Consider the following 27488-nt stretch of genomic DNA (forward strand, 5'->3'; position numbering starts at 1 on the left):
AAGGGGTATAAGGCATGGCCCCTGCACATCAAAGGGCATCATCAATCACCTTGGATGTTCATTGGTGAGTCTTTTTCTTAGTGGAAAAAAGGGGTCTTTTAAAGCTCAAAAGAAAAAGCACAACAGTCAAAATAAGCTGAAAATGAAGGAAATAGGGACAGGCAGATTAGAACTTGAAGTATAAAGGTAAGAATTTTGACTAAAAAAAATGACTCCAAAATGATGAATCATTTCATCTTACTAGATGCATAAGAAACAGTAAAGTTTCAGCATAATATGGCAGAAAGAGACTTACTGGTTTCCCCAAGGGTTGTTCACTATTTCTTGTATTGCCCTCTTTCAGCTACAGGTATTTGGTTGAATAAAATAAAGTATGGCAATGTATCAGAAGCCCGATGCTTCTGGTCAATCCAAATGATATAATAGCTATTAGAAATTACATAATTATTATTTATAGCCAAAATACACCTGTTATTTACTTTCTGCCACTGCAGTGGAAATCATCAACTCTGAAGCAATGCCATGCAGATTGAGGTACATGTTTGTGTTTCAGGGAGAAGGGACATGGAAAAGAAAAATACTTGAGATCAACCTGAGAATGCCAACATTTAGGAAGAAATCTATTCTAGAGATTTCCTCATAACTGTAAAATTAGCCTAGTGTTCTCTTTGATTCTCTGTTTACTTACAACAGACTAGTGCTGAATGGTTGGTAATCATGAGCTTCCGAAGACGTGCATCAGGCCTATGTCTCAGCAAAAGAGAACCTTAGGACCTGTGGGTAGGTTGGATAATTTGACATAATTGAAGCCAATAGCATAGAATACATGCAGCTGGATCTGGTTCTGCCTCAAGATGATGTGGAAGCATTTGATTAGGACATTGGAAAAGATGAAGTGTTCATTATTACAAAAAAGATAAGCTTTATGCTACAGGAAAGAACCATTTAATATAACTATTATCCAAATGGTACAATATTGCTTAATTTTCAGGTGCATCCATTAACCATTAATAATATCAAATAAGGAATTCACAATGGGCCTCTGAGAAGGCAGGCAAGCAGGCACATTAACAAAATTGTCAATGAAATTTCTGGCTGCTAAAGGACTCTATGATAAACTCTCCCCATTCTGCCCCCACTTCTTCCCTAGGGAAGGAAGCTTAGGCGAAAGAGTTTTTTCTTTTCTTTTCTTTTCTTTTTGAACTTGATACCTGGACACATTTCCATTCTTGTGCTACTAACATGTTTCCTCAGCAATGCCTTATGGTATATAGTCCCTCTGCAACATCCATAGCACTCCCTGAAAATGCAGGACATAATCTGGAGATTTAATTTATGGCAACAACATGGCCATAGACAGCTACCACAGATCTACATCACTGATGATTATGTGAAATTCCATAAATATGAGTAATCTGGGACCTGTGAGACACCCCATCTTTTTTTAGTGTCTTTACAGCAGCATGAAACTGAACATCTAGATGAGAATAACTAAGGAAATGAAAAATACAGTGGCTGAGACAAAGGACTAGATTATCAAAAAGATGATACTTCACAGGTTGACCAATGGGTATTCCTAGCCTCACCAGCATCTATAGATATGGGTGCATTACTCCTTGTCAGGATCCAAATTCAGGTAAGCACACTGATTGTACTTTAATCATGATCACACCTTACTAAGTAGATAAAAAATGACATCTTATTCTATTCCATTCAAATTTCTGAAGATCCCAGTTTGATGTAAGTATGGAGATCATGTGGATATGAAATGAAACCAAGGAAATGTACACCTTGATGCACAAAACTATGACAAACATGAAGATAGTTACTCATGAGGGATCATAAGAATTGATATCAATCTCCTGGTACAGGAAATAGTGGGAAAGACCATAATCACATTCAGAAGCTTAAAGATCCAAAATGTCTAGGTTTTAGCAGAATCACATCATGAACACAGACTTTCTGCCATCCCCATGGAATACTGTTAGTGTCTGCCAGGTCCATTGAGGTCCATGAATTTTATGTTTGTGAACAGAGAGGCCAAAAAGAGTTACTGCATCATTCCCGACATAATTTATGCTTTTAAAAAAAGCATAAATTAATACAACAGATATTTATTGAGCAGTCTCTGCCAGGCCTATAGATACAAAACTTAACGATACCCAATTCCAGCACACACACACACACACACACACACACACAGTCTGTTGGTAAAAGAGATCAAAAGCAAGTAGCCTTATATGACCCAGCACAGAATAAATACGTAATTGGGGTTTGATGTATAACAGAGAGTGGCAGGGCCTTAAACTGAACAGTGATATGCATGCCCAATGAGATTTAATTTTTTTTAATTAAAGTATCGTGCAGGCCAAGTAAAAATAAGATTGTAGGCTATATTCCGTATGAGTGTGATAGTGCTAGAAAGGTGCTGTGGGAGCTCAACGTGGGAACCAGGTTCTGCAGAGGCTGGCAGGGAGCCTGTGAAGAAAGGATTGATTTGCATGTGGGGCTGGAGACACGCTTTACTGCAGCAGGAATAGAGGAGCCAGAAGCAGCTTGGTATGGCTGGGACAAGGTGGAAGCAGGGGATGTGGGAGCTGTAGCTGCACATGGTATTTAACTCCAAGAGCCATAAGAGTCATGGAAGAAGAGGTCAACAACATGGGACGGTGACCGGTACAGTTCTGTGTTCTAGAAACATCTTTCTGGCTTTTATACAGAGTTGAATTTAGAAGGGCAGAACAAGGAGGCCATTTAGGAGGCTGCTATGATAATGGAGGCCAGATGTTTCTGTATGCTCATATTTTTTTTAATTAAAAAAAGGTATGTTTTTTCTTCTAAATGAATGGAAGAAGGGAAAAATGGAGAAAACCTTCTGTCTTTTTAAGTTTTTCTCAGTGCGTGAGAACATCATGTGCCAGATTTTAGTTCTTTGGCTGTTCTGATGATAAATACCAGAGGTTTATTAGTCAGGAGTCTCCAAATGTGAAAGACATATTGAACTGATGAACTTTTACTCCCACTGTCATTTAAAGAGATGCTATATATGTTGATGAATAAGATGCTTGATGACACTTTTTCCTCACACAAAAGATTTTTACTACCCTAAGAAAATGAAAACTTGCTTTTTCACAAGGGCAGGAGGAGGAATGTGTGTTCAGTCAGAAAAGCAGAGGCTTGAAAAGTCACCTGCTATCTGCCTTAGGCCATCTCCACCCGGGCTCCATCTGAGCTGTGCACAGCACCATCCTGCATTCCCAGAGGGGCTCTTGGTGGGCAAGAAAGCCATGATCCTCTGTGCACAGCCTGGCAGTTTCTCTCCTGCTCTTCCCAATGCCATCCATAGAGGATGGTCAGATGGTCCTCAAAATATAAAATATACCTTCCAAATGCCATATGTGCCAAAAATTGAAAGAGTTTTATGAGTAAATATTTTTGTTTAAGAACCTCCGAAAAACTTGATAAGACATTATACAGCCATTAAAATGAAGACTATGAAATCACATGAAAAATAGATAGAACACACTACAAGCCAAAAAAATGAAAGTTCAAACTGTATCTATGATTAAACTGTAACTATGTAAATGGATAGTCCCAGTCTGTAGAAAAAAGAAGACTACAGGGAAATGCAACAAAATGTTAATGTTAACGCCATTTGTGCAGGTAGGATTTGGAGTTAACATAGTCTGGTCTTATGGAATGAATTCTCAGGGCTTTAGCTTTCTGAAACATAAAATGAAAAGTAATATTATCTAACTTCCAAGTTGTAAGAATTAGAGATAATGATTGTAAAGCATTGAAGCAGTGCTTGGCAATGAGTGCGACTAAAGAAAAATCATTATAGACTTTTAAATTCATTTTCTCTATTTTCCAAATGTTCTGTATAGCAAGTGGTACTTTATGGCATTTTTAGATGACAAGTGGCACTTACCGTTGAGGCTCTCTGAACTCCTCAAGTACAGATACCAGGTTCTCTTTGCTTTGGGGCCACCACCCAGCACAGGGGGCACCCAAACACAGATGCTGCTCTCTGAGAGTCCAGGGAGCAGGGGACTGAGAGACCAGTGATCTCAGTCTTCCTTTTGTGCGCCCTTGGATAAGTCATCTAAGCCTTCTGGGCTTCTCTCTCCTTATCTACAATCCAGGCATTTGGACTCAATATTTTCCATTTCTTGGACACTTTGATTTTATCTTTAAGCCACACAGTTAAGGACAGGTGGCTCAGGAGAATTTTTATTCTAAAGCAGAAAATTTTCAAAGCGTGAAGAATCCCAAAGGCCATCTAACTATTCATCTACCCTAGGGCAGTTCTGTCCCTCCACATCCCAGGCAGACGTGTTCATTCTATTTTTAACTATCTCCAGGGAAGTTTCTTCTAACTACTTCTCATCCTGAGTCCGTAACGTTTCTTCTCAGGAATTTGAGAGCTTTGTGAATATAGGAGCACGAGCTTCCCTCAGCTTTGGATTCTTTTGCCAAGTCATCTCTCCAGCGTAGGAGCTGGAGATCAGAAACACCGTGAGAATATGCCAACAAAATCCACATGCCCGGTCAATCACCAAGCCCTGACCATTTATTTCTCTATCCTCACCTCTCTGTATCGACTAACACTGCCTTAGACTCAGGCCCTCATCATCATCATCCCTTGCCAGGCTGACTTCAACAGCTTCCAGTCACGACCCCCTCAAAGCTACATTTTTTTTTCTTTATTTGTGGCATGCCTATGAAGGTGCAGGCATCATCCTAAGCTTGAGGGATGTGGCTGTAAGCAAGAGAAATATAGTTCCTGGCCCCATAGGGCTCACAGTCTAGCGGCGGGGACAGGAGGTGGGGAATGTGTATCTTAAAAACAGGGGGGTTGCAGTTGATTATATCAAGGGGACTAATGACATGGTGTGGGTGCTGGGGACAAGCATAGGCTCTGGAGCTGGACAAGCCTGGGTTCAAATCCTGGCTCCTCCATCACCCCCTGTGTAGCTCTGGGCTATCTCTTTGTGCTCAGTTTCTTCATAGGTAAAAAGGGGGATATGTTAGTGCCTATCTCACGGGGTTGCTGTGAGGATGAAATGCCTTGATACCTGTAGAACAGAGCCTGGCATATTGTAATAGCTCAACAAAAACATTTTATTACACAGAATGTTCTGTCTACAAAACAACTCTTGTTAAATGCCTCCGACGGCTTCCCCAGGTTGCAGGATAAGGTCCAGCCTCCAGCATGACCTACAGAGCCTCTGGGATCCCACTCAAGTCTGCCTCTTGGGTCCCAGGTCTGCCTTGAAATGTACCAGCTCACATCAGTCATCTTGCTCATCTAAGATCCTGCTGTTGCTTGCACCTCTGCCTGAAAAGTCCTTTTCCCTCTCCCCTGGCTCAGCCCTGCTCATCCTTTAAAATTCATCTCAGGTGTTACCCTTGCTAGCAAGTTTTCCCTGACCATCTTCCAGCCTCCTGGTTTCCCCTCCTCAGCATCCACAGTAACTGCAGAGCTCAAACCTCTACTTACTACACTGTTGTATAACTATTGATGATGGGTCTGCTTCCCACCCATGAGCTGAGAGTAGAACTTCACTTTTCATTTGTGCTTGTATCTTCAATGCCTAGGACAGTGCCTGGCACACAGCACACACCTAATAAATGTTCAAGGAGCAAATGAATGAAGATTCATACCAAAAACCTTCCATGAAGCTTTCAAAGTGCTTCCTATAGTATTTTGGGCTATATTGGTGCAATCACTCTTCACTTGGAAGTGGTTGATAAATGTCCCCAAATTTTACTCATTGAACACCATGTAAATGAGCTGTCATGTTCCTTCGCTTACAAAATTACTTGCCAATTACACTTAGATGATCCCGGTGTAACTGCCATGTAAACTGTACCCTGGCTGAAATAGCCCAAATCATCAATTTAACTTTACCTTCTCATCATATGGTACCTACCACATAATTAAATAAATGGTCAGCCACCACCACAATTATATATCTCCCCAACAAAATGAAGTGGCTACATTTGTCATTGATTTATTAGTTATGACAATATGCAACACACCACCACGTATAATATCAGACGCTTTAAAAAATGAAAAGCACTATGTACTCTTGAGAAAGATGTTCCAAGTTCATGAACAAAAAGCTAAGCATTATAAAAACACTGTTTTCCTTTTTTAAAAAAAGCCACAAAGATATAAAGACAAAAATCCTTGTTCTTCCTGAGGAAACTTTTTTTCCTGAAACCACAGATAATAAAAACATTTCCAAGCATTCGAAAGTGAATTTAGCTCCTCAACCAAATCACAATTTCTTTCAAATAAGCAGTTGCATTTTTTTGTGGAAGGTAAATATATTTTACTAAGGCTGGCATTCTTTTTTTGATAGACTTGCTAATATCTTATTCAAGGATTAGATAGATGGGAGAGATCCTGAATGTTGATGGTGCCTCTTAGTGACCAAATTTTCATTTGCTTCTCTGGATGCTACCTCCACACCTGGCACAGGTAACCACATTGACTTCCCAGCATGGCCACATTAGGCCAAATGGATTTGCAGAGGTTCTGTCTAAAGGGACCATGTGACTTCCAGAACACACTGCTCTGAGGCCCTAATTGAAAAAGAGGTCAATGCTGGCCCAAATATCTCTCTACCCCCTGTGGTGGAATAATTGATGTGCAGCAGCCCCTACAGATGTGGAGTCACCAAGGTGATGGATGGATATAAGTATATTATTCACACGTACATCTGTTAATATACAGGTCCCAGTGCAAACACCAAGACCTAAGAATATTATGTGGATTTAGGACAATCCCTGAAGGACTCCAGTTCCATTAAAAATTTGTTTGGCAGCCTGGGGCAGATCTATTCCAACTCCCAGATGCTTCATGCATTTGAGAGGGGGAACCAAATTGCTTTAAAAATAAATTTAATAAATTTCGTAATGTCAAGTCATTAACATCCTGTGTAGTCATACAGTCTTCATCTTTTGAAATAGTAATGTTAACCTGTGGAATTTTCTTAACCTTTCTAATATCTGAGTTAATATTTTATTTTCCTTGTGTTTTTTGCCAAAGGGGATGAATTACACCCTGAAAGCGAAGAAACTATCTTATTTTTTCCCTCTATAGGTGTTTTTCTTGTCACAAATATACCAGACAATACCCAGAAAGCTCTGTGACCAGAGTCCATTTTGATTTGGAAACTGTAGAGGAAATAATTTACCTTGCAAACATTCTCAGTTATTGTTTGCTGATTTATAACATTAGCTATAATTTGCTGCTATAATGGTTGTAACACTGCTTTTACAAATGCTCATTTATTCATTTAACAGATTTGTTTAGTACTTATTATGCACGTGCAGGGCAGGGTGTCAGAGCAGACACCAAAAAGACACAAGCAGTCCCTCAAGGAGGTGACAGTCACAGGTGAATCATTAGGGCAGGGTAGGTGGGGAGAGATTCAACCTCTCTAGGAATACCCGAGATTCTCACACCACCTGTTCTCAGGGTCTCCGAGGGGTGCGCACAACTCCCCCAAAATGAACAAAGCATCCTCACTTACAACAGGTTTATGTGATCTTCACAACAACCTTTAGTAGATACGACAGGTATTTTTCTGGCTAGAGTAGAGATCTGTTTCAGGCCTGAAACTTTTATCTTAATATCATTTATGCCAGCTGAATTGCTTCAAGATTCCAAAATTCCATGTAACACAGTAGATAAGTAAGATCTGCACATGGGTCTACACAGGGAGACAGATAGTGGGTGACAGCATCCTGGCTCAAGTAAGTTAGGTCACGCACTGGCTCTTGTCCATACATGGTGTCCTTCGATAGTGCATAAACCCTCATACTACAAGGCAGTCTGCAAACTGTCTCTTCGGTGCTTAGCATACCACCACCCTAAATAGCAAGTGCTCAATAAATCCAGTATTTCTCTGTCATTCTACTTTAAAACAGTCATCACATTCCACAGAAAAAGAATAAAGTAATAAATCGGTAAAATGTCTGGGTGACAGCAATCTTTATCTTTTTAAAATTATTTTATTTATTTTTTATACAGCAGGTTCTTATTAGTTATCCATTTTATGCATATTAGTGTATACATGTCAATCCCAATCTCCCAATTCATCACACCACCGCCACTTTCCCCCCTTGGTGTCCATACGTTTGTTCTCTACATGGTTGTCTCTATTTCTGCCCTGCAAACTGGTTCATCTGCACCATTTTTCTAGGCACCACATATGTGCGTTAATATACAATATTTGTTTTTCTCTTTCTGACTTACTTCTCTCCGTATGACAGTCCCTATATCTATCCACATCTCAACAAATGACCCAATTTCGTTCCTTTTTATGGCTAAGTAATATTCCATTGTATATATGTACCACATCTTCTTTATCCACTCGTCTGTCGATGGGCATTTAGGTTGCTTCCATGACCTGGCTATTGTAAATAGTGCTGCAATGAATATTGGGGTGCATGTGTCTTTTTGAATTATGGTTTTCTCAGGGTATATGCCCAGGAGTGGGATTGCTGGATCATATGGTAATTCTATTTTTAGTTTTTTAAGGAACCTCCATACTGTTCTCCATGGGGGCTGTATCAATTTACATTCGCACCAACAGTGCAAGAGGGTTCCCTTTTCTCCATACTCTCTCCAGCATTTGTTGTTTGTAGATTTTCTGATGATGCCCATCCTAACTTGTGTGAGCTGATACCTCACTGTAGTTTTGATTAGTATTTCTTTAATAATTAGTGATGTTGAGCACGTTTTCATGTGCTTCTTGGCTACCTGTATGTCTTCTTTGAAGAAATCTCTATATATGTCTTCTGCCCATTTTTTCATTGGGTTGTTTGTTTTTTTAATATTGAGCTACATGAGTTGTTTACATATTTTGGAGATTAAACCTTTGTCGCTTGATACTTTTGCAAATATTTTCTCCCATTCTGAGGGTTGTCTTTTTGTCTTGTTTGTAGTTTCCTTTGCTTTGCAAAAGCTTTTAAGTTTCATTAGGTCCCATTTGTTTATTTTTGTTTTTATTCCCATTACTCCAGGAGGTGGATTGAAAAAGATCTTGCTGTGATTTATGTCAAAGAGTGTTCTGCCTATGTTTTCCTCTAAGTGTTTTATAGTGTCTGGTCATACATTTAGGTATCAAATCCATTTTGAGTTTATTTTTGATGTATAGTGTTAGGGAGTGTTCTAATTTCATTCTTTTACATGTAGCTGTCCAGGTTTCCCAGCACCACTTATTGAAGAGACTGTCTTTTCTCCATTGTATATCCTTGCCTCCTTTGTCATAGATTAGGTGACCATATGTGCGTGGGTTTATATCTGGACTTTCTATCCTCTTCCATTGATCTATATTTCTGTTTTTGTGCCAGTACCATATTGTCTTGATTACTGTAGTTTTTTAGTATAGTCTGAAGTCAGGGAGTCTGATTCCTCCAGCTCTGTTTTTTTCCCTAAAGACAGCTTTGGCTATTTGGCTTCTTTTGTGTCTCCATACAAATTTTAAGATCTTTTGTTCTAGTTCTGTGAAAAATGCCATTGGTAATTTGATAGGGATTGCATTGAATCTGTAGATTGCTTTGGGTAGTAGAGTCATTTTCACAATATTGATTCTTCCACTCCAAGAACATGGTATATCTCTCCATCTGTTTCTATCATCTTTAATTTCTTTCACCAGTGTCTTACAGTTTTCTGTATACAGGTCTTTTGTCTCCTTAGGTAGGTTTATTACTAGGTATTTTATTCTTTTGTTGCAGTGGTAAATGGCAGTGTTTCCTTAATTTCTCTTTCAGATTTTTCATCATTAGTGTATAGGAATGCAAGAGATTTCTGTGCATTAGTTTTGTATCCTGCTAGTTCACCAAATTCATTGATTAGCTCTAGTAGTTTTCTGGTAGCATCTTTAAGATTCTCTATATACAGTATCATGTCATCTGCAAACAGTGACAGTTTTACTCCTTCTTTTCCAATTTGTATACTTTTATTTCCTTTTCTTCTCTGATTGCCGTGGCTAGGACTTCCAAAACTATGTTGCATAATAGTGGTGAGAGTGGACATCCTTGTCTTGTTCCTGATCTTAGAGGAAATTGTTTCAGTTTTTCACCATTGAGAATGATGTTTGCTGTGAGTTTGTCATATATAGCCTTTATTATGTTGAGGTAGGTTCCCTGTATGCCCACTTTCTGGATAGTTTTAATCATAAATGGGTGTTGAATTTTGTCAAAAGCTCTTTCTGCATCTATTGAGATGATCAAATTGTTAATATGGTGTATCACATTAATTGATTTGCATATATTGAAGAATCTTTGCATCCCTGGGATAAACCCCACTTGATCATGGTGTATGATCCTTTTAATGTGTTATTGGATTCTGTTTGCTAGTATTTTGTTGAAGATTTTTGCATCTACATTCATCAATGATATTGGTCTTTAATTTTCTTTTTTTGTAGTATCTTTGTCTGGTTTTGGTATCAGGGTGATGGTGGCCTCATACAATGAGTTTGGGAGTGTTCCTTCCTCTACAATTTTTTGGAAGAGTTTGAGAAGGATGGGTGTTAGCTCTTCTCTAAATGTTTGATAGAATTCACCCATGAAGCCATCTGGTCCTGGACTTTTGTTTGTTGGAACATTTTAAATCACAGTTTCCATTTCATTACTTGTGATTGGTCTGTTCATATTTTCTATTTCTTCCTGGTTCAGTCTTGGAAGGTTACCCCTTTCTAAGAATTTGTCCATTTCTTCCAGGTTGTCCATTTTATTGGCATAGAGTTGCTTGTAGTAGTCTCTTAGGATGCTTTGTATTTCTGCGGTGTCTGTTGTAATGTCTCCTTTTTCATTTCTAATTCTATTGATTTGAGTCCTCTCCCTCTTTTTCTTGATGAGTCTGGCTAATGGTTTATCAATTTTGTTTAACTTCTCAAAGAACCAGCTTTTTGTTTTATTGTTCTTTGCTATTGTTTTCTTTGTTTCTATTTCATTTATTTCTGATCTGATCTTTATGATTCCTTTCCTTCTACTAACTTTGGGTTTTGTTTGTTCTTCTTTCTCTAGTTCCTTTAGGTGTAAGGTTAGATTGTTTATTTGAGATTTTTCTTGTTTCTTGAGGTAGGCTTGTATTGCTATAAACTTCCCTCTTAGAACTGCTTTTGCTGCATCCCATAGGTTTTGGATCATCGTGTTTTCATCATCATTTGTCTCTAGAAATTTTTTAATTTCCTCTTTGATTTCTTCAGTAATCTCTTGGTTATGTAGTAACATACTGTTTAGCCTCCATGCGTTTGTGTCTTTTATGTTTTTTTCTCTGTAACTGATTTCTAATCTCATAGCGTTGTGTTCAGAAAAAATGCTTGATATGATTTCAATTTTCTTAAATTTACTAGGGCTTGATTTGTGACCCAAGATGTGATCTATATCCTGGCAAATGTTCCGTGTGCACTTGAGAAGAAAGATTAATCTGCTGTTTTTGGATGGAATGTCCTATAAATATCAATAAAGTCCATCTTCTCTAATGTGTCATTTAAAGCTTGTGTTTCCTTATTAATTTTCTGTCTGGATGATCTGTCCATTGGTGTAAGTGAGGTGTTAAAGTCCTCCACTATTGTTGTGTTACTGTCAATTTCCTCTTTTATAGCTGTTAGCAATTTCCTTATGTATTGAGATGCTCCTATGTTGGGTGCATATATATTTATAATTGTTATATCTTCTTCTTGGATGGATCCCTTGATCATTATGTAGTGTCCTTCCTTGTCTCTTGTAACATTCTTTATTTTAAAGTCTATTTTATCTGATATGAGTATTGTTACTCCAGCTTTCATTTCCATTTGTATGGAATAACTTTTTCCATCCCCTCACTTTCAGTCTGTATGTGTCCCTAGGTCTGAAGTGGGTCCCTTGTAGACAGTGTATAAATGGGTCTTGTTTTTGTATCCATTCAGCAAGCCTGTGTCTTTTGGTTCGAGCATTTAATCCATTCACGTTTAAGGTAGTTATCGATATGTATGATCCTATGACCATTTTCTTAATTGTTTTGGGTTTGTTTTTGTAGGTCCTTTTCTTCTCTTATGTTTCCCACTTAGAGAAGTTCCTTTAGCATTTGTTGTATAGCTGGTCTGGTGTTGCTGAAATCTCTTAGCTTTTGCTTGTCTGTAAAGCATTTGATTTCTCCATCGAATCTGAATGAGATCCTTGCCGGGTAGAGTAATCTTGGTTGTAGGCTCTTCCCTTTCATCACTTCAAATATATCATGCCACTCCCTTCTGGCTTGTAGAGTTTCTGCTGAGAAATCAGCTGTTAACCTTATGGGAGTTCCCTTGTATGTTATTTGTCATTTTTCCCTTGCTGCTTTCAATAATTTTTGTCTTTAATATTTGTCAATTTGATTACTATGTGTCTCGGCATGTTTCTCATTGGATTTATCCTGCCTGGGACTGTCTGAGCTTCCTGGACTTGGGTGGCTATTTCCTTTCCCTTGTTTGGGAAGTTTCTGACTATAATCTCTTCAAATATTTTCTCAGGTCCTTTCTCTCTCTCTTCTCCTTCTGGGACCCTTATCATGTGAATGTTGTGTTTATTGTTGTCCCAGAGGTCTCTTAGGCTGTCTTCATTTCTTTTCATTCTTTTTTCTTTATTCTGTTCTGCAGCAGTGAATTCCACCATTCTGTCTTCCAGGTCACTTATCCGTTTTACTGCCTCAGTTATTCTGCTATTAATTCCTTCTAGTGTATTATTCATTTCAGTTACTGTACTGTTCATCTCTGTTTGTTTGTTCTTTAATTCTTCTAGGTGTTTTTTTTAAATTCTTTTAGGTCTATGTTAAACATTTCTTGCATCATCTTGATCTTTGCCTCCATTCTTTTTCTGAGGTCCTGGATCGTTTTCACTATCATTATTCTGAATTCTTTTTCTGGAAGGTTGCCTCTCTCCACTTCATTTAGTTGTTTTTCTGGGGTTTTATATTGTTCCTTCATCTGGTACATAGCCCTCTGCCTTTTCATCTTGTCTATCTTTTTGTGAATGTGGTTTTTGTTCCACAGGTTGCAGGATTGTAGTTCTTCTTGTTTCTGCTGTCTGCCCTCTGGTGGATGAGGCTATCTAAGAGGCTTGTGCAAGTTTCCTGATGGGAGGGAATGGTGGTGGGTAGAGCTGGGTGTTGCTCTGGTGGACAGAGCTCAGTAAAACTTTAATCCGCTTCTCTGCTGATGGGTGGGGCTGGGTTCCCTCCATGTTAGTTGTTTGGCCTGAGGCAACCCAATTCTGGAGGCTACGCAGATCTTTGGTGGGGCTAATGGCAGACTCTGGGAGGGCTCATGCCAAGGAGTACTTCCCAGAACTTCCATTGCCAGTGTCCTTGTCCTCACAGTGATCCGCAGCCACCCTCAGCCTCTGCAGGAGACCCTCCCAAACTAGCAGGTAGGTCTGGTTCAGTCTCCCTTGGGGTCACTGCTCTTTCCCCTGGGTCCCGATGCACACACTACTTGGTATGTGCCCTCCAAGAGTGGAGTCTCTGTTTCCCCCAGTCCTGTAGAAGTCCTGCAATCAAATCCCACTAGCCTTCAAAGTCTGCTTCTCTAGGAATTCCTCCTCCCGTTGCCGGACCTGCAGGTTGGGAAGCCTGAGGTGGGGCTCAGAACCTTCACTCCAGTGGGTGGACTTCTGTGGTATAAGTGTTCTCCAGTTTGTGAGTCACCCACCCAGCAGTTATGGGAATTGATTTTATTGTGATCCTACCATCTCATTGTGGCTTCTCCTTTGTCTTTGGATGTGGGGTATCTTTTTTGGTGAGTTCCAGTGTCTTCCTGTCAATGACTGTTCAGCTGTTAGTTGTGATTCCGGTGCTCTTGCAAAAGGGAATTAGCGCACATCCTTCTACTCTGCCACCTTGAACCAATCTCCGACAGCAATTTTTTAAATGATGGGAACAAGAGTCCCTAAATTGAGTCAGGCAAAATGTACATTCCCAGGTGCTTGGAGCAGTTCAGGGATCCTTTTTAACTGAAAAGGGAAGACAACACTATTTGTCTCCTAGATGCACAGAATAAGTTATATGAGCAAAAGAATGTGGTCCAGGACTTTCACACGTCCAAAATGAGCCTCCTGTCCCCAGGCATCAACCTCAAAATGCCTAAGTGCTATAAATTTCCAGCAGATCTTTCCATCCAAAAGCTACCATAGTAAGTCAGTCAAGGCTGGGAGTCGAGTATCTCAAATCCCTCAAAGAGAAGTAATGCTTCTCCCTGCTAAACTCTCAGCTACTCACCTTAAACTGACAGGAATCAAGGGGGACAAGCAAATGGAACTTCAAAGGTCCTATGAAGCCACGAGCCCTACTCAGCAAGGCTAAGGGGGTTGGCAGCCAAACTGAGACAGCTCAGGCTTTTGAATCGTGATCGAGTGTCTATTGTTAACTGAAGAGTACAGGCATGTGGTAGCTGCTCGTGTTGTGAAGCTCAGCTTTCTTGGGCCAGAACTGCCTGTCCTCTCAGCAGAGGAGGGTAGGCAGGGAGAGATGGGCACCAGGAAGTGGGAAAACAGAGAGCCTGTCACCTCTTCACTTCAAGCAACAAGAAATGGAACACAGGTAGACACAGAAGGGCAAGCAAAAGAAACACAGCTGAATGTATTGGGGGAAATTTTCTGGTATGACTAAAAACTTTGTGAGAAGTATATTGTTTTTCTTATGATACAAATGAAAGCTATTTTAAAAAAATGATATAAATACCTAAATATAGATGGTAAAGGCAGGAAAACATCTGTACTGAGCTTTTGTTAGCCAGTCATATTATTAATTTAATTCAGTCTGTTTTTATAAGTACTTAGAGTAATGACACAATAAGGAATGAGGAAAAAATTTCAGACCCTTCAAGGGCAGATTGTTATACTCAAATCCATTTTCCATTATGCTCACTGTTATTCTCTCATTTAAGCCATGGACTTATCCAGTTAATCTATGGCAAGCTGACCCTTCCCCCATGGAATTTACTGTTGATTCTTGTCACTCTCCTATTTTAAAATAAAATCAAACCTTCATTGAGTCCCCATTGCTCCCAGAGAAAAGTTCAATCCATTAAAAGGACACACAATCTCTTTTACCACCCAGCCCTAACCTGCAGGACACAACTTAGCCTCAGCCACACCAGATGGCTCACCCCACCTCCCTTACTTGCCCATAAAATTTCCTCCCATCTCCTCTCCTCCCCTCTTTATCCAACAAATCATATATGGCCTGTGAGGTCTACATCAAATTACCTCTCTGAGCCTTCCCTACCCTGAGGAAGAACTAATAAAACTTTGCTCTATGCTCCAAACAGTACTTTGCTTATCCTACAAGAAGTTTACTGCTCAAAACTATATTACATTCATCATTTATGGGTCCACAGATGACTACATTTAATCTATGGTCATTTCCCTTAGATTGCAAATCCCTAGAAAAAAAGAAGCGAAACTCATTCATCATGTATTCCTAACACATAAACAACTGCCTGGCACTCGCAGGTGCTTAACATATATGAACTCATCATCACCATTTCCCCCATGTTTTCTCATTCATCAAATTGAATTAAGAATGTTGTTTTTCCAAGGCTATTTCTATGTGGTTGGTTAATGTTTGCCCAACATGACATGGTGCTACCTATGCAAATTTATCTCCCAAGTTTAAGCCAGGCCTTTATGCTTGGCTCTTTTTCCTAATTATCGCACAGATGTCTGGTGTCAGTTTGACTTTGCTTTCTCCTACTAGATACTCTGATTGGCTACAGATTTTTTTAAAATTCTGCTTTGTTTTCCTGCAATTGATTGCATATGATGTGGTACCATTTTGTGAATTAGGCATGGATAAAAACTATCGGGGAGATGACAGTTACCTTTTCGGAAGCAAATGGACATGAAATGTAATCTCTTGAGGGAGAAGTTGCTGTCATGCTCTGCTGCTTTACTCTTCAGCAGTCTAACTCTGAAGATAATATAAATTCTTTCAAAGGAAAAAAATCTAAATAGTCCACGAAGAACTATTTATGATGCTTCTACTTACATGTAATTTTTGGTGACTTTTGCTTCTTTAGCCAATAAAAATGGTAGTGAGGGAAACAACCTTAGTGTCCACCATCAGTTGAATGGGTAAACAAATTGTGTTATAACTGTGCAATGGAATACTATTCAGCAATAAAAATGAATGAACAATTGGAACATACAACATCAAAATAAGTATGCTGGGTGAAAGAAACCAGATCAAAAAAGAAAAAAAAAAAAGAGAGAGAGAGAAAGGGAACATGTTGTTTGATTCCATTTATGCAAAATTCTAGAAAGTGCAATCTAACAGTGACAGAAAATAGACCCTTGATTACTTAGGGATGAAGGAAAGGCTGAGAGGGAAGGGAGGGAGCAATTACAAAGGGTCATGAAGAGGCTTTTGGAGGTGATGGATATGTTCACCACCTTGACTGTGGTGACGGTTTCATGGGTGTATACATTTGTCAATTTGTCAAAACTTGCAAAATTGTTTACATTAAGTATATACAATTTAGTATGCCAATTATACCTCAATGAAGCTGTTAAAAAAGTGGACAGAGGTGAAGAAGAAGGGAATCCATTCAAGAACATATGTATACAATGCTATTTTAAAAGTGGTTTTCAAAGATGAATGTCTAATATGCTCAATACTTGCAAAATTCAAACATTTTCCTGCAAATGTCATTTTCTAAAAAGACAGGAATTGTATTTTTGAAGGAGCAGCCAGGTTGCAAGCAGATGATTAATTATCATGGAAAATCAATGATGTATCATCGCAATTTCACAGTTTTTCTTACAGTTAGAATAAAGCTCCTTCATATCTCTCATAAAGGTACTGTGAAGGTTTAATTGATTTGTGTTGGTGAAAACCCTTGGTTACTGTTATGGAAAAGAATTGAATTAAGTATCAAAATATAAATGTACAACTTTTGTTATTGTTTATTTGCTTTTGTTTATAATAAATATTGCAGGGTGCCAACTATTCTAACACATTATTAACTCAGGGGAGACACCGGAATCAGAGGCTTGTACATCTGTTGGTTTAATGTTTAAATTATAGACTCTATAGAGATGTTTAATGAAACTCATGTAGCTAAGTCTACAGACTAGATAATCTTGCAAATAAATACCTCTTGCCCACTCATTAAGGAGCAGTAATGTCTTATACAGTGTGAACTAAGAAATATAAATCTCTAGACTTATTTATATACTTTCTTTATGGAAAGGTAGATACTTTTTGCCTTCTTTTGAGAAGAATAACTTAATATTAACTCAGCGCCACAGTAAGGAAATACAATAAAAAATATAAATGACAATATTGCTCAGGAGATATGTAGATAGACATTGTGCTCAGATAGACAGTAACTCAGTTTGTTTGAAAGATGTGTAAACAACAGGCTGTATCTAGACTAGCAGACACAGCATGCAATAAAACAGTCTCAGTAATTGTCTTAAGTATCATTCAATGGCAATCCCCACCCAGTAGGTCTTTAGTAACTTGTTAAACAGTATTATTCACAATTTCAGCCCCTGAAATTGTGAGTTAACAACAGTGAACAAATCTGGATATTACAGTCCCTCACTATTCACAAAGCAGAGGTAAAGATGTTCCTATGTTATCTCTAGCCCAACTAATACAGACATGATGGTGGAGAAAATTCATTCAAGAAAGTGTTGACCATTAGGCGGGAACAAGGTTATTCTTTACGAGATAAACATTTTAAGAAGGGCTGTTTGTTGTGGATCTGAGGTAGAGATCCACAGCAAAGGGGATAATGATTTTCACATTTTGGATGAGAATGTCATTATGAGGCAGGTACTGGATACTTGCCATTCATTATGTCTGTAAAGCGTTCCACAATTTACAGGACTACAATACAGTGGTCACAAGCCACGTGTGGCAATTTAAATGCAAACGTAAGTTAATTAGAGTTAGAAATTCATTTCCTCATTTGCTCTAGCCACATTTCAAGTGCTCAGTAGATAGGTGTGGTTAGTTATTGCACATTGGATGTGCAATATAGAATATTCCATCATCACAGAAAGTTCTAGTGGATAGTGTTGGGCTAGAATGAGACAGAGGCCAACACAGGGATGCTAAGTAAAGAATTCCGTACTACGGATTTGAGACCCGGAGTGCACGTTGGTTACAAAGAGGTTATGTCACTCAACTCCCAAAGAGAGGAGAGACCTTGGTTCATATTCTCTTAGCCTGGCTTTCATTTCAATAAATAGTCTAGAGTTAAAGTGCCCTTTGTGTCTCCATGCCCTCTGGGACCTCAAAAGCTAAATGTGTGTTTTCCATAAAATATTAAATCAAGAGAAATTAAGACAGCACACTTAATGTGAAATAAAGTTCATATATTCCTGTTTAAACACAGATTAGAATTTCTGTCAGAACAATGCCAGTGAAAAGTTGACATTCTAATTAATACAATTTACATTATAAAGCACTGAATATCTTTATCTTGCTATTATGAAATGCCCTCTTAAAAAAAAAAAATCAAGGCTCTACTCAACAGAATTGAACACTAAGGGCAGTGTTTAAAAACCCACGTACAAGAGAGGTGGTTAGGGTCACTGGCATTTTTACATACCATCAACCCAGGTCTCTAAAAACAGAAGCATCCTCTACCAGTTTTGTGATTTTTTTTTTTAATCTTTCACAAGACTATTTGCAGGCAGAAATAGGATTTTGAGGCTGTTTTTCTTGCAATGATATAAAATACACTGCAAACAGCAAAAAACTAAAACATCCTCTCTGTCTTCCCCCTCTTCTCTCCTTCTCTCTTCTCCCTCTCTCTCCTTCTCTCACTTAATATCACAGGGAACAGTTCTGGAACCCTGTGAACTAACATACATGCAGGACTCCCACACATTGTTTACTCAATCCAAATTCTGAGTATGTAAGAGGGGCAGAAAATCAGCCCCACAGTCGGGTACCCAAGGATTCGTGTTCATTGCCTTTGTCGATTTTATGCTATCAGTGAAAGGAATAAAGATGAGATCCTTAAAGCTTGAATTTTCATTTCCTATGACAACGTGCTTTTTCTTCATGCTTTATCACACTCCACTACTTGGTTTCCACCCCTTCATAATTGATATCGGCCATTTGAAGCATTCAGTAAAAACCTCATGAGGTTCATCAAATGTCCCCCAGTCTATAATTCTTGCTTCTAACATATTCAGGAGCATATTCATCCAAGTGTTTTCTACTTCCTCTCCATGGATTTCCCTGTGCACAGGGACCAGTGTAATGACAGTTGTATTAATTATATGCTGAGAAACCCACATAGCAGCAAAAATGATGGAGATCATCGTTTTAAATATTTTATTAAAATAACCCAATGTAGAGCAGATAAAGTAGACTCTCTTGATAATGAGAGGTTCATTAATTTTACAAGAATTCTAGAAAACTTAGAATGGTCATCAAAATTACTTTTTTTTTTTAAGAAGAGGAAAACCTTCAATTGTCACTTTAGAGAGCAAAGGTCTAGTAAAATTTTCTAAGGTATTTTTAAAAATAATTACTTACCTTTCTGGAAAAAGTTTTGAAAAAATAGCTTGAAATATGGAGGATTTAGATTTCATAGTATTACTTGAAATGCCTGTAAATTTTCAGCTTCTGCAGTTTACCCCATTAAAACTTGGTTTATTAGCATATAATGACTTCTGATAAGTAAAACTGATATTCTCCATAAACAAACAAGCAGCACATTAAAATCCTTCCCTAACTAACAGCAAGAGCAGCACAGTCTTGCCTACCAAGTGCGTCTCCAGGTACAGTTTAAGGCCATCCGTCTCTGCTTTGGGAGGTGTCCAATTCTCAGTGGTTTCCATGGCTTCGTTTAACCATTGAATAAATTCATCCAGCTTGTTTACAAACCCCTTGTGACAGAAAAGAGGAAAAAAGGACAAGCAAAGCATGTTAACTGGTTATTTTTTAAAGCCAATCTTAAAAATTCCAAACCTTGTCGATGGTAAAATTGATACCATTGCACTCCCATCCTATTTCCATGTTGTACAAAAAAATTCCCACCATTCTTGCCACTGAAATCTTTAAAATGGAAAGAAACTGTCCATGACTCCCTCTTAGTTTTTTCCTAGGAACACTTTTTTTGAGGAATTTGGATTGGACTGCAGGGTGTCATTGGAAAGGTGACCTCAAATCATCCAAACATTTCTGGGTGTCTGACAAGCACTCCCTCACCAAAAATTCAGGTCAGGTCTGCTAGGAATACCCGTTGGCTTTGGGGGATAAAAGTACTCCTATAAAGATGGTATTCTTTACTCAGAAGCCCATGAAGTTGAGGTGCCTTAACTGAACTAGAAATCTATTTTTAAATTACAAAAGTGTTTAAAGGGACTTGGATGAGTGATGAGTTCTACTAACAGCCCAAATGTCTGTGACTGAATCTGGGTTTTAAGAAGCAAGGAAAGGTAGAGGACCAAGGAACAAATGTAAACGCCTAACTCTGGGTGTGTCCTGGACATAAAAAAATATTCTTGGCTAAGAAACACAATTCACAACAATCTTGAAAGTTTTCAAATAGTGGTTATAAAAATTTATTGACCATTTAAAAGAACACATCTGTGGAAACTGAAAATATTTTGAAAAAATGAAAGCCCAGCTGTGAACCTTAGGGGAAGGAAACGGGGCTGGGCACCTGCTTGCCATGGCTGGGTAAACAGCACCACCTTGAGGTCAAGAGGAGAAAGGACAGGCTTCTACATTTGAACTCATTGAGATGGCTTGAGAGCTATTTCCCTATTGAACTTAACCCATTTTTCAGATTTACCTTTTGATTAATTTTGATTAATATTTTAATGCTCAACTTGTGAGTTAACTTGTAATAAAAAGCTAAACACTCCTCCCTATCAGGGGGAATCTTAGCTTTCCACCTCCCCTCCTGCTTACACGTGTAGCCACAAAAATATAAACAGAAATCATGAAAGCAAATGAAACGGTAGTCCATCCGATTCTTGATACCTTTGTCACCTATTTCTCCACCTCTCCCAGCCCATTTCTGTGTGTACTGTCACCAGTGTTCTGTGTAGTGGACAGTGTACTGACTACTATCCCCATATCATGAGACGGCTATTCTTAGAGAAACCAAGTAGGCTCCACTCTATACACCGAACCATGCAATGTGCAGGAGAATTCACATTTGGATGCAGACGACGAATATTTGATGCTCATTTTCAGAAGCTCTGCTAGAGTCTCTGTGGTGTGAATGAAGGAAAATGAGGCTGACATAAGTAACAACATAGGAAAATGAGAAAAAAATACAAAATTTTACTTACTTTGTAATATAAATCAAATCCTAGTACAGGAGATATATCGGTCACTCATTCATTCTTTTAACAAATATTTATTAAGCACCTACTCTGTGTAAAGCACACTGTTGGACATTACTGGGAATAAAATGATAAATATCACTGAAGTAAAAATTTCAGCTGAACATAAAGCATGTCTAAGCACTGGCCTACTGAATTCAGGTAATTTTAATCATTAGAAAATGTTTCACAAGCAATAAAGAGTTGGGACACACTCGTGGATTTTCCTGTGAAGTGTACTCTGTCCATATCAGAATTCTGTCTATACCCAAATTTGTTTCTCTGTTTTTAGTATTTGACCTGTTTGTTTCTCTAATATTCTGAGTTCACACATACTTACCTGGAGAGTCAAAGACAACTATAAAAATCACATTTTCTTCATGGCACAATCCAATGCTGCACTATGTAAAAAGCACATTTTACACACGTTCAACTCACTGCTACAGGCTGAATTAAAAACCTTTGAAAGGCCACATTTTAGCCTTCATCATTCAGACTCCTGTATCTCATCTGTTCAGTCTCTCCCCTGTCACTTTCTACCACTGGTGTCCTTCTCGTCCCTTTTGGCCCCTCTTCCATTACCTTTCTCTGACTCCCTGCCGAGCTCTCCCGGGGCACACTGAGGGTGACCAGTCTACAGGTCCCAGTCCTCTTGGGCTACCCCCTTAATTGTTTCCTCCTCGGTGGGCCCCTTGCCATACTCATATTTGATACATGTTCTGAGAGCCTGATGATTGGAGCCAAGCCAGGATTCAACCCCTGGAAGAAACCTTGGTCATCCAACTTGGGAGAAAATGGAACAGCCGTTAGCCTGTTACTACCATCAGTTGACAGCACACTTCCCACTTCCAAATAAATCATTTGCTGGAGGAATCAAATCATCTGCATTTTGAAAGTTCCTTAATGAGGTGCTTTTAAAGCATCTTACTCTTAAACTTTCTAAAGCATCAATCTCTTTAAAGACTAAGAAGCACAGTACAAGTGTATGTAAAGGTACACTTTCAGGTTTGTGAAAAATAATTTGCTAGAGCCCTCAGCTGGTTAACATGCATTTGAAGAGTATATTTGCAAGGAAAATATAAAGTTAGTCTTGCAAACAGCTACACTCTCATAACAGGTTAAGTACCCATTATTGAACCCTCCTGCACTATCCGTGGGAATGTAAACTGGCGCAGCCATTATGGAAAACAGTAGGGAGGTTCCTTTAAAAACTAAAAAAAGAGCTACAAAATACCAATATGATTCAGCAATCCCACTCCTGGGCATATATCCAAAAAAAGAGAACTCTAATTCGAAAAGATGTATGCACCCCAATGTTCATAGCAGCACTATTTATGAAGACATGGAAGCAACCTAAGTGTCCAATGACAGATGAATGGATAAGGAAGTGGTACACACACACACACACACACACACACACACACACACACACACAATGGAATACTACTCAGCCACGAAAAAGAATGAAATATTGCCATTTGCAGCAACATGGATGGACCTAGAGATAATCATAGTAAGTGAAGTAAGTCAGACAAGGACAAATATATATCACTTATATATGGAATCTAAAAAATAGCAAAAATGAATCTATGTACAAAACAGAAAGATTCACAGACATAGGAAACAAACTTATAGTTACCAAAGGGGAAAGGGGGGGAGGCATAAACTGGGGGGAAGAGATAACTTAGGAGTACAGGATTAACAGATGCACACTACCATATATAAAATAAACAATAAGGATTTACTGTATAGCACAGGGAACTATATTCAATATCCTGTAATATCCTATAATGGAAAATAATCTGAAAAAATATATATATATGTATCTGAATCCCTTTGTTGTACACCTGAAACTAACACAATGTTGTAAATCAACTATGCTTCAATTTAAAGAAGAATACTCATTATTTCTTTTATTTTCCTAACTATTTCTCTTCTATGACAAACCTAGTCTGGTTAACTAGAAACTGTGTGGGTGATTACTGTTGCCCTTTGACAAAGCTGTAATGTGCAGCTGGGACAAAAAGGAGGGCCTTCCTCGTATCAGACATGGGCAGAAAACAGTGACATAGTAGGAAATAAAACATGGTCCCTGCCTTACGGAGTTAAAAGGCCAGGGGTAATTTTTTACAGAATTACATGGTGTTTAGAACAAATTGAAATCAAAAACTATTGCTCTAAAAGGGGAAGTATACAACAGGAAGTAGACACTTGTGTTGTCAACACAATTCTGTGAAGTGGTGCCGATTATGGTCATTTTACAGATGAGAAAACTGAGGGTCAAAGAAGGTGACAAGCCCACTCTCAGGGTTGGGATCTGAACCCATATCTCATTCCAAAGTCTATTCCTCTCATGGTACCATGGTGCCCTCTAGAAACAGCGCTCCTAGAGACACATTATCTGACCCAGATGTGGGTGAAGAAACATTTCTTGCCACTCTCACATTCTTACCGCTGAGATAAAACTCTCTACGTTCTAAGTCCTTCCCCCTTCACATTCACTATTTTCTGTTAATTTTTCTGAAAGGCGATGAGTGATGAGGTTAGACACAACAAAAAAAAATTATTTTAAAGCAAGCAAAAATCACTGTAAATTTCATTTCTAATTTATAGAAAATTTAAACCAAAACTTTAAGGCAGTTACATCCTTAAGCGAGCCCATTCTAACAGTGCCTTAATTACAGATGAGTTTGACTCAGTTTAATCACAGAGGAGATGGGCCCTGGTTCTCAGGAGATAGTTTAACCAATGGGCTCAACTGCTAATGTCCTCTCAGTATTTGTTGTTTGGATGTGTGTGTGAACGTGTGTGTGTTCACCCCCGGAAGGATGTACATTTCTCAGTGGACAGAGAAATCAAGTGTGAAATCTGACCTAGTCCAGATCAAGTCAGCTGCCTTCAGAGAGGCACCTGCTGAAAATCATCACGAAGTGAACTATTTTCACTGTATTTCTGAAAATAAAAAAGGGCAGCCTCTGCTGTTGAACTTTTTAAACCATTCAAAAAAAGTATTTACCCCTTTTTTAGTATTCCAAGATTAAAGGATTCAGTGAATGACCTCATTTGAATAATGCTAGCTGAAACAATAAGTAATCCTCATACAACATTCACTACGTGCCAGGTATTGGGCACATGGCATTGGGCATGTCTCCTTACTTCTCAGGGCCTCAATCTTCTCATCTGTAAAATGGGGTGACAGTAGTACCCACCTCACAGGGTCTTTATGAGACTCAAATGATCTAGTTGCGCCAGCTGATCTAACAATTTGTCTAAGTCCCTGGAAGAAATTAGAATTTGAAAAACATTTAAATGAGGATTAATTGTGGCAGCAGGAGAGGGTATAGTAAAAGAGAAAAAAACATGCTTATCATCAACTAGTGTGGATAATGACAAGAGAATAGCTGCTACAACCAGATGAAACTGAATTTGATTCCAGGCTCCATCCACCTCTTACTAACAGTATAAACTAAATGAGCTACTTGATGTCTCTGAACTTCAGTTTCTTTTTTTTTTTTTTTTGCGGTACGCGGGCCTCTCACTGTCGTGGCCTCTCCCGCTGCGGAGCACAGGCTCCGGACGCACAGGTTCAGCGGCCATGGCTCACGGGCCCAGCCCCTCCGCGGCATGTGGGATCCTCCCAGACCGGGGCACGAACCCGTGTCCCCAGCATTAGCAGGCGGACTCTCAACCGCTGCGCCACCAGGGAAGCCCCAGTTTCTTCATCTATAAGACAGGGACAGGGATATCCATTTGGGGTTTCTGTGAGGATTTCAAGAGAAATTATATTTTAAAGCCTGGCTTGATAAATGATTTGTTGTTGTTGTTGTTGTTGTACGCGGGCCTCTCACTGTTGTGGCCTCTCCCGTTGCAGAGCACAGGCTCCGGACGCGCAGGCTCAGCAGCCATGGCTCACGGGCCCAGCCACTGCGCGGCATGTGGGATCTTCCTGGACCAGGGCACGCACCCGCATCCCCTGCATCGGCAGGTGGACTCTCAACCACTGCGCCACCAGGGAAGCCCAGATAAATGATTTTTAAAAACCATTCCTAATTAACAGGTTCTGATTTGATCTTTTATGTCATTCACTCAAAACTTTCGGTTATTCACTAAGCATACAGCACTCTGCTAGGTGTCCAGGGAAGATGGAGAGAAAAGTCTTCTCACAGGCACAATATGAGAGGTGGCACCAACCACTCTGGGGTTGCAGAGAAGGGAGTCATGACTTCTGTCTCAGATCATCACATGAGGCGGTGTGGCAGGGGCAGCATCTGAACCTGCAGGTTAGCAAAGATTTCCCTACCTCCTTATTCCACCAGCAAGTCTGAAGGGGATCATATTTCTCTATTAAACAACTACAAGTTTAAGAATAATCTGGCTTAATTTTTCAAAACAGGACACATGCTTTGGAGCCAGTCTTTACATTAGTAATGGTTACCAATGAGTAATCGCAAGCCTCTTACCCTACCCACAAGGAAGCTTAATTTAGGCTCTGACAGCTGGTAAAATTAGAACTCCCCTTAGAAGCAAACTTATGCATTGATTTTATATGTACATCTACCAACAAGTATATTTAATCTTCCATTTTTGCTTAATTCTTATACACCTAATTCCTATATGAAATGACTAAGCTTTTTACACAATAGCACTCAAATGTAATTTACCTTTCCTAACCACATATCAATGTACTTAATGTGCCACCAAGACACAGAGGCTCAAGATAAAATCAAAGCGAGTTAAAAGTGGTACTTTGGACTCAACAATCTCACACATTTACCCACATCCTTACCTATAAAATGCAATGCAGTACAAGTAATTGACAGAAGTGAGGGTATGGTGTGCACTCTTAGGAGAAAGACTGAAGAGAAAATGAAATTTTAGGTTTAAGGCAGTTTTAACTCTGTTGCCACAAGAAAACTCAAATACTGAAATGTTTTATGAAATATTTAGCTTCTCTTCTAAAGGTTGAATGGAATGTCTTTACAATTTTAAAATATTTCTGATAAAGTTATCCCAGAATAAAGGCTGTCAGTTGGAAAGGGAGAATAAAAAGGGCATCAAGTGGTATTATCTAAAACTGACAAGGTAGGAAGTTCTATTCTGAACTCAGTATCATGTGGAAGGGATAAATTGAGCTGAATCCCCCATTTCTTCAAACACTAATGACAGTGGTTTCAACTGGGAAAAGAAGAGCCCAGAAAGATCCCTGACTCTCATAATGGGAAAGGGTTCCCTCCAACAAATCCAGAGGCTTTGACTTCAGTTGCTCCCTATTGATTTCTAAGAAGAAATAATCAACAACTTTAAGGGAAAAACAAGTTTGGAATGCATACCATCAAAGTCTAATAAAAATAGGAATGAATAAAAGAATTGGGAATAAACTGGAACTAATAATAATATTAATTGAGTACCAATTATATGCCAGCCACTTATTTAATACTTACAACTACTCTTACAACTACTCTATGCTGTAAGATTTCCACACTTTCCATTTTACAGAGGAGAAAACTGAAGCACAGACAAGCTCACATACTTAATGGCTGTCAGGAGTGCAGCTGGGGACTCTCCCACATAGCTTTGCTCATGGGCTCTGTGTAAGACCTTGTTTCAAGCACCCCCAATCCTCCAGAGGCACTGGATGAGCATATCAGATCATCTTTACCTGCCTCTAAATCCCAAACAAGGACCTAAGATGCTCACACTTTAGAATTTAGGATTATGATCATTTAATAGTTTACTTATAGGTATTTTATATCCAGTATTATAAATAATAGTACTAAACATTTGGGTGCTGACTATCTACCAACTCTTCTTCTGATCATTTATGTAGTCCTTTAATCTTCACAAATTTCTCTACTGTACAGAGGAAGAGGCTGAAGCACAGAAGAGTTATATAATTTATTCAAGGTCATAAAGCCATTAAATAGCTATTAAGTCGTTTTGTTCCAGGGCTCAAGCTCTGAACTGCTACACCACACTGTCTTTCTAAGCAGACTCACCCTGAGGTTCACAGAGAAAAACAAAGGACAGAAACATCCACTGTTGTCCATTCTTACTTCCCAAGCCTCTGTGAGAAGCCTAGCCTGTGCCACAAGACTTCAACGTTCCCATCACAGCCGCCTGTGTTTTAGATAATTCTCCCTACTCTGCGC

General features: G+C 39.0%; 1 protein-coding gene across 4 annotated transcripts in view; it reads right to left on the reverse strand.

Moving 5' to 3' along the window:
• The window catches only part of AKAP6 (A-kinase anchoring protein 6), a 506591-nt gene that overhangs the window by 248476 nt on the left and 230627 nt on the right, over positions 1 to 27488 (reverse strand). For all 4 annotated transcript variants that reach the window (XM_059059544.2, XM_059059543.2, XM_067028592.1 and 1 more), the window contains one exon: positions 19768 to 19890. In XM_059059544.2, coding sequence (XP_058915527.1) covers positions 19768 to 19890 — 123 coding nt within the window. The remainder of the gene's footprint in view (positions 1 to 19767; positions 19891 to 27488) is intronic.

The sequence above is a fragment of the Kogia breviceps genome, chromosome 3 (genome assembly GCF_026419965.1).
Source record: "Kogia breviceps isolate mKogBre1 chromosome 3, mKogBre1 haplotype 1, whole genome shotgun sequence".
NCBI lineage: Eukaryota > Metazoa > Chordata > Mammalia > Artiodactyla > Physeteridae > Kogia > Kogia breviceps.